This window comes from Macaca fascicularis, chromosome 4, assembly GCF_037993035.2.
Source record: "Macaca fascicularis isolate 582-1 chromosome 4, T2T-MFA8v1.1".
Classification (NCBI taxonomy): Eukaryota; Metazoa; Chordata; class Mammalia; order Primates; family Cercopithecidae; genus Macaca; species Macaca fascicularis.
This window is the reverse complement of record NC_088378.1, coordinates 139,695,242-139,707,150: the sequence shown is the minus strand read 5'-3', so window position 1 is coordinate 139,707,150 and position 11,909 is coordinate 139,695,242. Positions and strand designations below refer to the sequence as shown.

Below are 11,909 nucleotides of genomic sequence, written 5' to 3'. Positions count from 1 at the left end.
GTGACTTTCCCAGAGTTGTGCGATCTTCAGGTCCGGTAGTGTCTTCTTCCAGTTACTGGTTTCAAACAAGCCAAAAGTCTGACTGTGCTGTTTGTGAATCCTCTGAGGAAGCTGCTGTTCTCTCTCGGGACAACCCGCTCCCGATGGTTAATGTAGGTTCTTTTCTATTTCCTAGGTGTCTCAGCTGGTTTGAGAAATAAAGGGAAAGAGTACAAGAGAGAGAAATTTAAAGCTGGGTGTCCAGGGAAGACATCACATGTCGGCAGGATCCGTGATGTTCCCTGAGCCGTAAAACCAGCAAGTTTTTATTAGCAATTTCAAAAGGGGCAGGAGTGCACGAACAGCGTGTGGGTCACAGAGATCACATGCTTCACAAGGTAGTAAAATATCACAAAGCAAGTAGAGTCAGGGCGAGATCACAGGACCACAGGATGTGGCAAAATTAAAGTTGCTAATGAAGTTTCCACAGGCATTGTCATTGATAACATCTTATCAGGAGGCAGGGTTTGAGAGCGGACAACCTGTCTGACCAAAATTTATTAGGCGGGAATTTCCTTGTCCTAAATAAGTCTGGGATTGCTACAGGAGACTGAGGCTTATTTCATCCCTTCAGCTTCGACCATAAAAGGTGGTCACCTTAGGGGGGCCATCTATAGACCTACTCTCAGGGTGCATTCTCTTTCTCAGGGATGTTCCTTGCTGAGAAAAAGAATTCAGCGATATATCTCCTATGTGCATTTGAAAGAAGAGAAATATGGCTCTGTTCTGTCCTGCTCACCAGCAGTCAGTTTAAAGTTACCTCCCTTGTTCCCTGAACGTCAGTGTCATCCTGTTCTTTTTTCAAGGTGCCCAGATTTCATATTGTTCAAACACACATGCTCTACAAACAGTTTGTGCAGTTAACACAATCATCACAGGGTCCTGAGGCGGCATATATCCTCCTCAGCTTACGAAGAAGATGACGGCATTAAGAGATTAAAGTAAATACAGGCATAGAAAATCACAAGAGTATTGATTGGGGAAGTGGTAAGTGTCCATGAAATCTTCACAATTTATGTTTAGAGACTGCAGTAAAGACAGGTGTAAGAAATTATAAAAGTATTAATTTGGGGAACCAATAAATGTCCATGAAATCTTCACAATTTATGTTCTTCTGCCGTGGCTTCAGCCGGTCCCTCTGTTCGGGGTCCCTGACTTCCTCTAACAGTTCTCCTGGGGTCTGCCTTCCCCATGCTGCCTGCCTAGCTTTCCCCCATTTAGTGGCACACTTGGGGTCTTCAGAGATGGCTCCGAAATGTGTCCAAAGAAGATTGCTGAGTCAGTTTCCGTAGAGGTCACAACAGTTGAGCAGCCTGCCATCAGGTCATTCAACAGAAATTTGGGAAACTTTCACTTCACGCCCTGTGCCAGGTGCCACAGAGACAGCTACTTACTCACTGCAGGGCTCATCGCTGGGGAGACAGATAAGAGGACGGGCAGTCCCCAACCTCTGTGAAAGATGTGATGTCAGGGAGCAGTGCGGGCCTGTGCGGCATCTAACCAAGTCAGGGGCATTGCCGGGCAGGGACAGGGAAGGCTTCCTGGAGCAGGTGGCCTCCAAATGGGGCTCTGAAGACTGAGAAGGAGCCAGGCAAAGAGCAGGGGTAGGTGAGGGCATGTGGCGCAGAAGGAGAATGTACAAAGGCCCGGAGGCCGGGGGCAGAACAGGGTACCTTTGGGGACATTGCATGTAATTGACCACATTTGGAGTTTGGATTTGAAAGTGGTGGAAGAGATGGAGATGGTGAGACAAGTAGTAAGCACGCCAGCCTTCCAGGTGAGCTCCTTTCCGATGAGCGCTCTCTTATCCCATGAAACGTTGAGAAGTTTGGACCTTTCCCACTGTGGCAGAGGTTTCCTGAGGCTCTCGCATACATGGCCCTATGGTTGCCCATTGAATCTTTCTGCCAATAACTGGTCAGCATGGTGGTGGCATAAGCGCATTTTCCAGAGCCAGGGATTCAGTTGCAGCAAGACATGGCCCTGTCTGGGAGGTCAACATGAAGAAGGCAGTGGCTGTCATTGTCCAACCCCAGAAATCCCAATCCTGTTTCCTCCATCTCCGTCCTGATTGTGGATTCAGCAGCAGTGAGCTCACCAATGTAGTGGGTGGCACAGCCAGGATCTTGACTCCGGCTCTGCAGCAGCACAGTCTGGAAAACTCTGAGGGGAGAGAGATCCCCACTGTTCCCTGGGTCTGGCTACAGAGCCAGAAATGGGGGGGAAGGCATGGGCCTGGGTCGCCTCTGATCGCTCACGTACCATCCAGGAGGCCCTGGCCTCTCGCTGAACCCTGCCCCTCCTCTTTGGCATGGCCTCTTCCCAAACCCCCAAACTGCCTCCTTACCCACAAAAGTGGTCTCTGAGTGTCACAGTTCAGTGTGACCCCCACCCCTTATGGCTTCAGTTCCCCAAATAGGGCTGGACCCCTGATCCTGATCCAGCTGTGGCTATCCAGCCCCTTCCTGGGGACTTTGGACTTTAAGGGGGGCATGCCCAGGTGTGCTGGGAATCCACACTCTCCCTGGCTGGACCTAGAACCTGTGGACTCTAGTCCCGAGGGCAGTCGTGTTCTGCCTGTGCCTGGAAACACAAGAAACTTGACTGCAGAGAGAAGAAAGAGGAGAGAGAAACAGCGTGAGGAAACTGCCCATCTCCGGGGCTTTTTCTGTTCCTTGGCTTTCTAAGGCCAGTGGGGTCCCCTCCCCTGCTTTCTTATTCCCGAGTTCTGTGAAATTCCCCAATCCGGCCGGGCGTGGTGGCTCACGCCTGTAATCCCAGCACTTTGGGAGGCCGAGGCGGGCGGATCACGAGGTCAGGAGATCGAGACCATCCTGGCTAACACGGTGAAACCCCATCTCTACTAAAAAATGCAAAAAATTAGCCGGGTGTGGCGGCGGGCTCCTGTAGTCCCAGCTACTCGGGAGGCTGAGGCAGGAGAATGGCGTGAGCCCAGGAGGTGGAGCTTGCAGTGAGCCGAGATCGCGCCACTGCACTCCAGCCTGGGCGACAGAGCGAGACTCCGTCTCAAAAAAAAAAAAAAGAAAAAGAAATTCCCCAATCCTTACTTTTTATCTCAAACCAGCTCAAGGTGGTCTGTTTTCCTTTCAACCAAAGAAAGGTGCTCCTGGTGGCTAAAGGTACATATTCTACAGCTAGATTTCCAGGCCGGAATCCTGCCCTCCACAACATGCGAACGACACCCGTGTTGCATATAGAGCATGTCTGTGAAGAATTGAGTTAGTGCCTGCAAAGTGCTTAGAGCAGTGTCTGGTACATGCGAGTACCCCGCAGCAGGAAACCACCTCCTTCTTGGTCTTCTGGGCACTTTTGAGAGTGAAAGGAGGCACTAATAGCGAACATACTGTGTACACTGGAATGCCGCAGGCAAACCAGGCTTTAGCGGTATTCCTCTATCTGTAGGTTAAACTAACAAAAAACCCACACAAATCACATTTTGTTCTTCAGGAAGGCATATTAGGCAGGGACTGCCATTTTCTCGCTGAGACAAACATCATGCCAGTAAACTGGCCCACGGTGGGGCGGCAGAGGGAGAGGGCCCAGGTGGGGGCGGACACCGTTGCCTGCACAGTTGATGTGGAGCCAGAAAGCTGACTCTGGCTGCAGGAGAAAGCTCAGGGTTGCATATCCCTTCCTCGCTTCTTGATAGATGATCCATTTTTTGAAATACGGATGTCCCAAGGCCAATGAGACTGGTGCCATTCCAGTAAAGGGCCACTCTGTGGGCGGGATGGTGGGAAGGGACCCGAAGGTGGGGTCAAGGGAGGCCCCAAAACAGCCTACACAGCAGGAGGGATGGCCGGGGCTCTAGAGCTATAAGTGGCCCCTCGGGGCCCTGACGGGCGTCTCGCCATGCTGTTCCTGGGGCTGCTGCTGCTGCTGCCCCTGCTGGCTGGCGCCCGCCTGCTGTGGAACCGCTGGAAGCTCAGGAGCCTTCACCTCCCGCCTCTTGTCCCGGGCTTCCTGCACGTGCTGCAGCCCGACCTCCCCATCTATCTGCTTGGCCTGACTCAGAAATTCGGGCCCATCTATAGGCTCCACCTTGGGCTGCAAGGTGAGAGCCTGTTCTCGCTCTGGCCCTCACCATAGGAGGGGGCGGAGGGGGCGGGGAGGGTCCTCTCCCTCCGCTGACGCTGCTTTGGCTGTCCCGCAGATGTGGTGGTGCTGAACTCCAAGAGGACCATTGAGGAAGCCATGGTCAAAAAGTGGGCAGACTTTGCTGGCAGACCTGAGCCACTTACCTGTAAGGGCTGGGGGAATTTTTCTTTCTTAATTTTTTTTTTTTTAGAAATGGGGTCTTGCTATGTTGCCCAGGCTGGTCTTGAATTCCTGGTCTCAAGTGATCCTCCTACCTCAGCCTCAAGTGGCAGCCACCTTTGGGGGCTCCCCCAATCCAGGTCCCTGGAGGCTGTTGGGGGGCATATCTTGGGGGGAGGAAGCAGGGGTTGGGGAGGCAGAAGAAGGTCAGGCCCTTGGCCTCCTTGGCCAGTTCCCATCCTCCAGCCCCCAACTCCTCCTGCAGACAAGCTGGTGTCTAAGAACTACCCGGGTCTGTCCTTGGGAGACTACTCTCTGCTCTGGAAAGCCCACAAGAAGCTCACCCGCTCAGCCCTGCTGCTGGGCATGCGTGACTCCATGGAGCCCCTGGTGGAGCAGCTGACCCAGGAGTTCTGCAAGGTAAGGCTGGGCTCCCGAGGCCACCTCGGGTCAGCCTCGCCTCTCGAAGTAGCTCCCGCCCTGCCCGCTGCACACCAGCCTGCTGAGCTCCCGTTCCTTCTCCACAGCGCATGAGAGCCCAGGCCGGCACCCCTGTGGCCATTGAGGAGGAATTCTCTCTCCTCACCTGCAGCATCATCTGTCACCTCACCTTCGGAGACAAGATCAAGGTGGCTCACAGCCCCTCCGGCCACCCCCAGCCCCTCCCTGAGCCTCTCCTTGTCCTGAACTGAAAGCACGCCCTCCTTTTCTGGCAGGAGGACAACTTAGTGCCTGCCTATTACAAATGTATCCAGGCCCAGCAGGTGACTCCCGAGGGTTGGGATGAGTGAGGAAAGCCCGATCCCAGTGAGGTCCTGGCCAGCCGCTAACTCCAGCCCCCTTCAGCATCTCCGGCTATGACATCCCTGAGGGCACAGTCATCATCCCGAACCTCCAAGGCGCCCACCTGGATGAGATGGTCTGGGAGAGGCCACATGAGTTCTGGCCTGGTATGTGGGGGGCCAGGGGCCTGCTGTGAAAAGGTGGTGGAGGCTGGTCCCCGCAGCCGCTGAGCGCCTCCCCACCCACCTGTCCACCCGCCCGCAGATCGCTTCCTGGAGCCAGGCAAGAACTCCAGAGCGCTGGCCTTCGGCTGCGGGGCGCGTGTGTGCCTGGGAGAGCCCTTGGCACGACTGGAGCTCTTCGTGGTGTTGACCCGACTGCTGCAGGCCTTCACGCTGCTGCCCCCGGGGGACGCCCTGCCCTCCCTGCAGCCCCTGCCCCACTGCAGTGTCATCCTCAAGATGCAGCCTTTCCAAGTGTGGCTGCAGCCCCGGGGGTTGGGGGTCCACAGCCTGGGCCAGAGCCAGTGACGGAGCAGGACGGACGCCAGCCGCATGCCTCAGTTTCTCCTTTATTGCTCCTGTACGAACCCCTCCCCCCACTGTAAACATAGTGCTGCGAGATCGCTGGCGGAGAAGGCTTCCTCCAGCAGCCGGGTGGTGAAGGCCCTGGCTCTTCTCTCGGGGCGACCCCTCAGTGCTCGGCAGTCATACTGGGGTGCGAGAGAGGTGGGCAGCAGCTCAGCCTCCCCCGGCTGGGGAGCGAAAGTTTCTTGGTCTCAGCTTCATTTCCGTGAAGGGCACCGAGAACTCGAAGCCCTTCCAGTAGTACCAGCTCACTCCCTGGGAAAGGGGTTGTCAAGATAGAGTCAAAGCCGGATGTCCCATCTGCTCCTCCCATTTCCCTTAAGGAGGCGGCTCCGAGCACTCAACCAGCCTCCCCACACAGCTCCCCTCCTGACCCTCCGCCACAGAGGATTGAGGCTTAATCCTGAGCTGGCCCTTTCCACCCAATAAATCATCTCCAGCTCCCTCTGTGAGGCTGGCACGATTGTTCCGTTTCACCCAGCCGCTCAGTCCCTTGCTGTTACACTGTGGGGCTGAAACCTAGGCAGGCCGAGCCCCAGCCACCCCGGCTCTGTGCCCCCTCCACACCCCTCACCTGATGGTCCACTGTGCTCCCGTAGAGCCCGTTGAGGTTGGCGTAGTGGCAGTTCCTGTACCACCAGGCCCCTCGGTAGGAGACGGCGCAGGAGATGAGCAAGTTGTTGGGGTCCCGATCACGGGCAGAGAAGACACTGCCGCTGTGGTAGCTCATGGAGTCCCCTGGGCAGGGTGGAGGAAGGAGCCATGAGGGCCTCCCCTCCCAGCCTCACCCTCCCAGCCTCGCAGCCTGTGCTTACCTGCGGTGCCGTGGTAGCCCTCCAGGTGGAGGCGGTAGTACTCCGCAGCCGAGTCTACGCGGAAGGAGTCGTACTGGGCGAACACAGCCTCGTCCCCAGCCCGCAGGTCCACGCGCATGGAGTAGTCACCTGCCTGCGTCAGGCTGTGCAGGGCCTCGTTGCCTGGGGGTGGGAGACATGACCTCATCAGGGTCCTGGTGTCCACAGGGCCCCCATCCCATCCGTAGTTCCCCAACCCCTGTGAGGTACTGACCCAGCCAGAACTCCCCAGAGATGTTCCCAAAACCATGGGCATAGTCCTCCCAGTCCCTCCAGAAGTCTGTCTGTCCATCCATGCGGCGCTGGAACACCTGGGAAGCAAGTGGGGGCACCATCAGCCTCTGGCTCCTGGGGCAACAGCCCCTGCCCTGCACGGACCCCTGGGTTTCCCAATGCCACCCACCAGCCAGCCGCCCCCGTCAGTCTCCATGTCACAAAACACGTTCAGGGGCCGCTCGCGGTTGCCGTTGAGGAAGATGGTGGTGGTCCTGGAGGCACCGGCTCCGTTCTGCATCTCCTCCCCGCAGTCCCTGGGGAAGGGGATCCGCAGCCCACCTGGGGAGAGGAGAGCAGGGGCCAGTCCTTTTCCAAGCCTTGGACCGTGGCTGCCCACCCAGTCCCCGGCCCCGGCCGGTGCGTCCAGGTACCGGTGGTGAAAGAGGTGGACACGGGTGGCAGGAGGCTCTCGCCCCACATGGCCTGGAGCCGTGCATTGTAGAGGGTGGAGGGAAAGAGGCCGAGGAGCTGGTGAGATGTGACCCCTCCCGGGAGCAGGATCTCCTGTGGGACAGACAAGGCGGGGTCAGGGGAGAGGGAGGTGGAGTCCCTCAGGGAGGGACAGAGGCAGCACCTCCTGGAGTCACCCAAGGAGGGGAGTTGGTCAGTGGGGCCGGGGCACCTGGGTCCGGCCACCAGGGGTGTCGAAGCTGAGCAGGTAGCCTGTGGGCCGGACTTGGGGCTCAGTCCAAGTGAGCAGGGCGGTGCGGGGGGTCACTTCCTTGGCCTCCAAGTCCCGAGGGGCCTCTAGCCCTAGGAGGGAAAGCAGGAAGAGGAGATGGGGATGAGGCCCATCCTGGCTCCCTCTACCTCCTCTCCCCCATCCCACACACCCCACAGACCCTACCTGTGGTGAAGGTGATGCTGGCTGGGGAAGTGAGGTTGGGGCCCCGCAGGCCGCGCACGGTGGCGGTGTAGTTGGTGTGCAGGACGAGATCATGCAGGGGGTAGTCCACCGCGCTGCCCGGGGCCTCGGCCTGCAGAGGCGGGGCTGGGAGTGCGAAGAGGGGCGTCAACGCCTCCCCCTCCATCCCCGGCCAGAGTCCAGTCTCCCCCCTGCAATCCCCACCCGGAACAAGTCCCCTCCAGAGGCCTCAGCCCTGCTCACCCCAGGGGCTGTGACCTGGACGTCATAGGTGTCCACGGGATTCTGGGGGGGCTTCCAGTGCAGCACGGTGAACCCCTCGGTCAAGTTCAGTGCACGCAACTGGGTGGGGCCGTCAGGAACTGGGGGAAGGGGAGGGGCTCAGAGGGGTCCCCGCTGGTCTGTCTAGTCCCTGCCTCCCCAGACTCCACCGGCCTCCTGTCCGCAATTGGAGCCTCCACCACCTCCCTTTCACCCTCCTCCTTCTCTCTCAACTCCCACCCACGCCATTTTCTTGGCTCCCGCCTCTTGCCCCAGGTCCCAGTCCATCTCACCCGTGTTGAGGAAGCCTGTGAGAGGCTCACTCTCCTCAAAGCCTCGGACGGAGACCACGGTCACCTCGTAGCGAGCGCCTGGGATCAGCCCCTGGAGTTTCTGGGTCCGGGCCCGGCCGTCCACCTGCACGCTCTGTGGCTCCCCTGAAAACATTGGGGATCGAGGGTTACCCAGCGAACCCCAGGAGGGCTGGAGGGTGGGCAGAGTGCAGGGGGGAGAGGAAACGCGAGGCAATGAGCCCATGGCAAAGGCACCACCTCCGTCCGCCAGCTGGTAGGAGACTTTGAAGCTGTCCGCCCGGGACGGCGGGGGCATCCAGTTGACCTTGGCTGAGGTCTCCCTGATTTCACTGAATTGGAGGTCACGGGGGCTCTCCAGAACTGCAGAGGGGGCAAGGAACAATGATGCAGGGGCAGGGAGGCTCCTCCCTACGAGTCCCACCCCTCGCCTCTGCTCCAGCACAGGCTCAGCACCCCTTTTCCTCTAGTCTCCAGGAATGGAAGTCGCTCTGCAGATTCCTCCAGGCCCACCACCAACTCGCCCACTCCACTGCTGGCTGAGGCACCAGGTCCCCCCCGTTAGTACAAAGACCCCCACTTTGGGGCAGATGTGGATCCTTACCTGAGCTGAGGGTGCGAGCAGTGCCCTGGATGCTATCGGCCTTGTGGGGTCCTCGCAGCCCATACAGTGTCAGGCTGTACAGCGTCCCCGGACGCAGGTCCCGAAGCACGGCTGAGTGCCGCGTCCCCGGCACCATCAGCTCGCGCTGCAGCAGAGGACGGGGATGCGGCTCCAGAGTGCTTGGTGATGGAACCCCAAAGCGGAGCAGGAAGGAGTCGAAGGCCCCAGGTGGGGCCTCCCAGTTGAGCCTCAGTGAACTGGTGGTCACATCAGTCACAGACAGCTGGGACAGGCGGGGTCCTGGCTCCCCCTGAGGTCTGACCAGCAGGGGCCGGCCCTGCATGGAGTGGGTGGGAGAGAAGGGATGGAGACAGAAGCACACCAGCTTAGTGACCCAGAGCACATCCCTTCCACCCCCCTCCCTGCCCCTGTTTCTCTATCTGTAACCAGGGACTTGCAGCCACAGGGGGGCCCTATGGGGCAGAGCTAAAGGCCACTCACGTCCAGCCCACCCGTCCTCTCTCCCTGGTACCCGCTTCACGCTCTTTCCCTGCGACCACCACTTCTGAGCCCCCCTTTCCCCCTTCCGAGTCCCAGACTAGAGGTCAGAGATGCCTGGTGGTACCTGTGGTGCCCTCAGCTGAGAGGGGCCCCAGGCGCTTCCCTTCATGGAGGCCATAGAGGAGGAACCTGTAGGGGGTGCTGGGCTCCAGGCCTGAGATGAGGATCTTGCTCTGGTCACCGTCCACGAGCAAGGCCTGGGGCTGCCCGTTCGTGTCCTCATACTGGACCACGAAGGAATCAAAGGGGCCCTGGGCCACGCTCCACGAGAGGCGCATGGAGTCTGGGGCTGTGTCGGTCACGGCCAGCACCCCTAGGCGGGGCTCTTCAGGAGGCTCAGGGGCCTCTGGGGCTAACTCTGGGGCTGGCGTGTCCTCTTCTGGGGCTGCGTGGGAAAAGCCCAGGGCAGAATCTGAGTGAGGGGTGCCATGGGGCCCTCCGTTTTTATCTTTCAGGCTTGGCCCAAGGCTGTGGTGGGAAGTTTACAGGTCCAGGCCCAGTCAGACCATGAAGTCGCTGTGGCCTCGTGACTCCCGCGAGCTCCCCGGCTGTCGGAGTCAGGTGCTCGCTTCCCCCTTCCACACCCCAGTGTCCTCCCGAGCCCACCCTGAGCTATCACAGGCTCCGCCCCCACCCACGCCGGGACACATTCACTGAGCTTGGGGAGTGTGGTGCTCCCTTCTGAGAGAAGCTGAGGGTAGAACTGGCTGGTAAAAGTGACTGGCAAATCCCGCCAGCCGTGCCTTGGTCAGACCTGTCTGAGGTGGGCATCAGTGAGCACTGGAAGCAGAGCCTGTAGCACAAATGCAGCCACTTCTGTTGGTTTCTGTGTCCCCGCTCATTTTGTTTTCCAGTGATTTTCCTCTTAAGAAAATGCTCCTGACTCATCCATGGCAGGGAGGTTTGCCGCTCTCTGGACAAGGCCACCTTCGGGGAGGCGACAGCTGCCCCAGTGAGTAATGAGGAGCAGCGGCAGTGATGGGCAGAGATGGGCAGTGATGGGGCAGAGTTGGGGCTGGGAGATGAGGGAGCCCCTGCCAGGGCCTTTCCCTCTCACCTGGCCTGGCTCCTGCTCTGGACTCCTTGATGGATGTTGAAGCCCACAAGCCTGCAGACCCCTCCTCCTTCCTGGGGACAGGCCAGGGTGCCCCACTCCCACCTGCCCACTCCTACAGTCATCTTTGTCTTCGGACCAAATGCACAAGTACTTTGTTAAAAGTATCCCATCTGCAGCTCAGGCCTGCAGCCCCTCACCTTTTGGTGGCTCCTCAGGCGTCTACGCCTTATTCACCTTTCCCCTCTCCTATGCCACTTCTCCTCCAGGGCGCGAGGCTGTCCTTGGTATGGTCCGGAAGGCCAAATACCAGGAGCTGCTCCTTTCAGAGCTCCTGGGCCGGCGGGCTCCTGCCGTTGTACGGCTTGGTCTCACCTACCATGTGCACGACCTCATTGGGGCCCAGCTAATGGACTGGTGAGTCTTGCCCGGGGCTCTGGCAGATGACGGAGCAATGACCCAAGGTCGGATTTCCTCCCAGCTCATGCTTAGTTCCCTAGTGAAGGCCAGTGGATCTCATTCTTCTCTGGAACCCGGGAACACCCCTTCCCAAGTTCTAAGCTCTCCTCACAACTTGAGCCTAGGCGTCTGGCTCCAGCCTTGTCTTTCTCCTGCACAGCATCTCTACCACTTCTGGAACCCTCCTCCGCCTGCCAGAGACATGAAGATTCTGCTCATCATTGCTCAGCTCCCCAGAGTGGGCCTGGAGGGGACTGGAATTGCTGCATGATGGTGGCTGAAACAGGGTCACCTTGGGAAGGCTTGGGAGCCAGGATGAGTGTTGGGCTCTCGTGTATGCAAAGGGTCAGATGTGGCTGCTGCTATTTGCCTGGGCTCTGACCCGGTGGTGGGGTTTGAGCAGTGCTTCTCTGCCCTTCCACGGAAAGTGGAACCAGAAATGGTGCCAAGGCTGTGGCTGTTCCCTTTCGTGTAAAATGGTGCTGTTATTACTCTGTCTTGAAATAGGAAGGTGGGATTTCTGGGGAGGCTGGTGAAGGAGGGCAGGGTTCTTTTCCCTACGTGTCATGTTAAAATTGCCAAATAAAGTACTTCTGCCTGTGGTATTTTCTGGATGTCCTTTATTTACTGAGACGTGCGCTTGGGTGCCTTGTTTAGGGGTAGAGGTGAAGTCTGAGCTTTGCCTCGTTCAGAGAGGAAAGGGGTTAGGGGTTCACCAGACCACTCTCCCTGTGGAGTGTTATGGGTGTACCTCATCTCCTAAACCATGGAATTTCTGTTAGGGCCTGAAAAAGCAAAAGCCTAGTATTGTTCAATTTGTGTTGGAATGAAAGTAAGAGACAAGTGTCTTAGAAACCTGTCGCTGTTTTGTGAGGGCCTTTAAATATCCTGCACTCGTGGGCCATGTTGGGCCTTTGGACGCCCATGTACACAGGAGCTTGTGTGCACCTATACCCTGATACAGATATACCCGGTAG

The 11,909-nt window shown here is 58.2% G+C and overlaps 2 protein-coding genes across 2 annotated transcripts; one reads left to right on the top strand and one right to left on the bottom strand.

Moving 5' to 3' along the window:
* The first annotated feature begins 3,904 nt into the window (after window positions 1-3,904).
* Window positions 3,905-11,537, top strand: LOC123572797 (steroid 21-hydroxylase-like). Its single transcript, XM_074039114.1, has 9 exons — window positions 3,905-4,114; window positions 4,214-4,303; window positions 4,583-4,737; window positions 4,845-4,946; window positions 5,034-5,094; window positions 5,130-5,267; window positions 5,365-10,371; window positions 10,743-10,890; window positions 11,093-11,537. Exons 1-7 carry the CDS (start codon window positions 3,913-3,915, stop codon window positions 5,628-5,630), a joined length of 1,014 nt encoding a protein of 337 aa, XP_073895215.1. The 5' UTR covers window positions 3,905-3,912; the 3' UTR covers window positions 5,631-10,371; window positions 10,743-10,890; window positions 11,093-11,537.
* Window positions 5,656-9,837, bottom strand: LOC123572796 (tenascin-X-like). Its single transcript, XM_065543009.2, is given in 14 exon segments — window positions 5,656-5,942; window positions 6,262-6,425; window positions 6,503-6,664; window positions 6,756-6,852; window positions 6,945-7,096; window positions 7,189-7,321; window positions 7,440-7,570; window positions 7,665-7,836; window positions 7,926-8,044; window positions 8,237-8,380; window positions 8,495-8,617; window positions 8,859-9,156; window positions 9,158-9,195; window positions 9,484-9,837. Coding segments are annotated over 14 exon segments (2,049 nt in total). The 5' UTR covers window positions 9,698-9,837; the 3' UTR covers window positions 5,656-5,840.
* Window positions 11,538-11,909: the final 372 nt, after the last annotated feature.

What these genes read in the sequence shown, in the direction of transcription:
- LOC123572797 (XM_074039114.1), top strand. Translation starts at nt 3,913, where the DNA reads ATGCTGTTCCTGGGGCTGCTGCTGCTGCTGCCCCTGCTGGCTGGCGCC. An exon ending in CAGACCTGAGCCACTTACCT is followed by an intron (nt 4,304 to 4,582) that starts GTAAGGGCTGGG and finishes CTCCTCCTGCAG; the next exon opens with ACAAGCTGGTGTCTAAGAAC. An exon ending in GCCACATGAGTTCTGGCCTG is followed by an intron (nt 5,268 to 5,364) that starts GTATGTGGGGGG and finishes ACCCGCCCGCAG; the next exon opens with ATCGCTTCCTGGAGCCAGGC.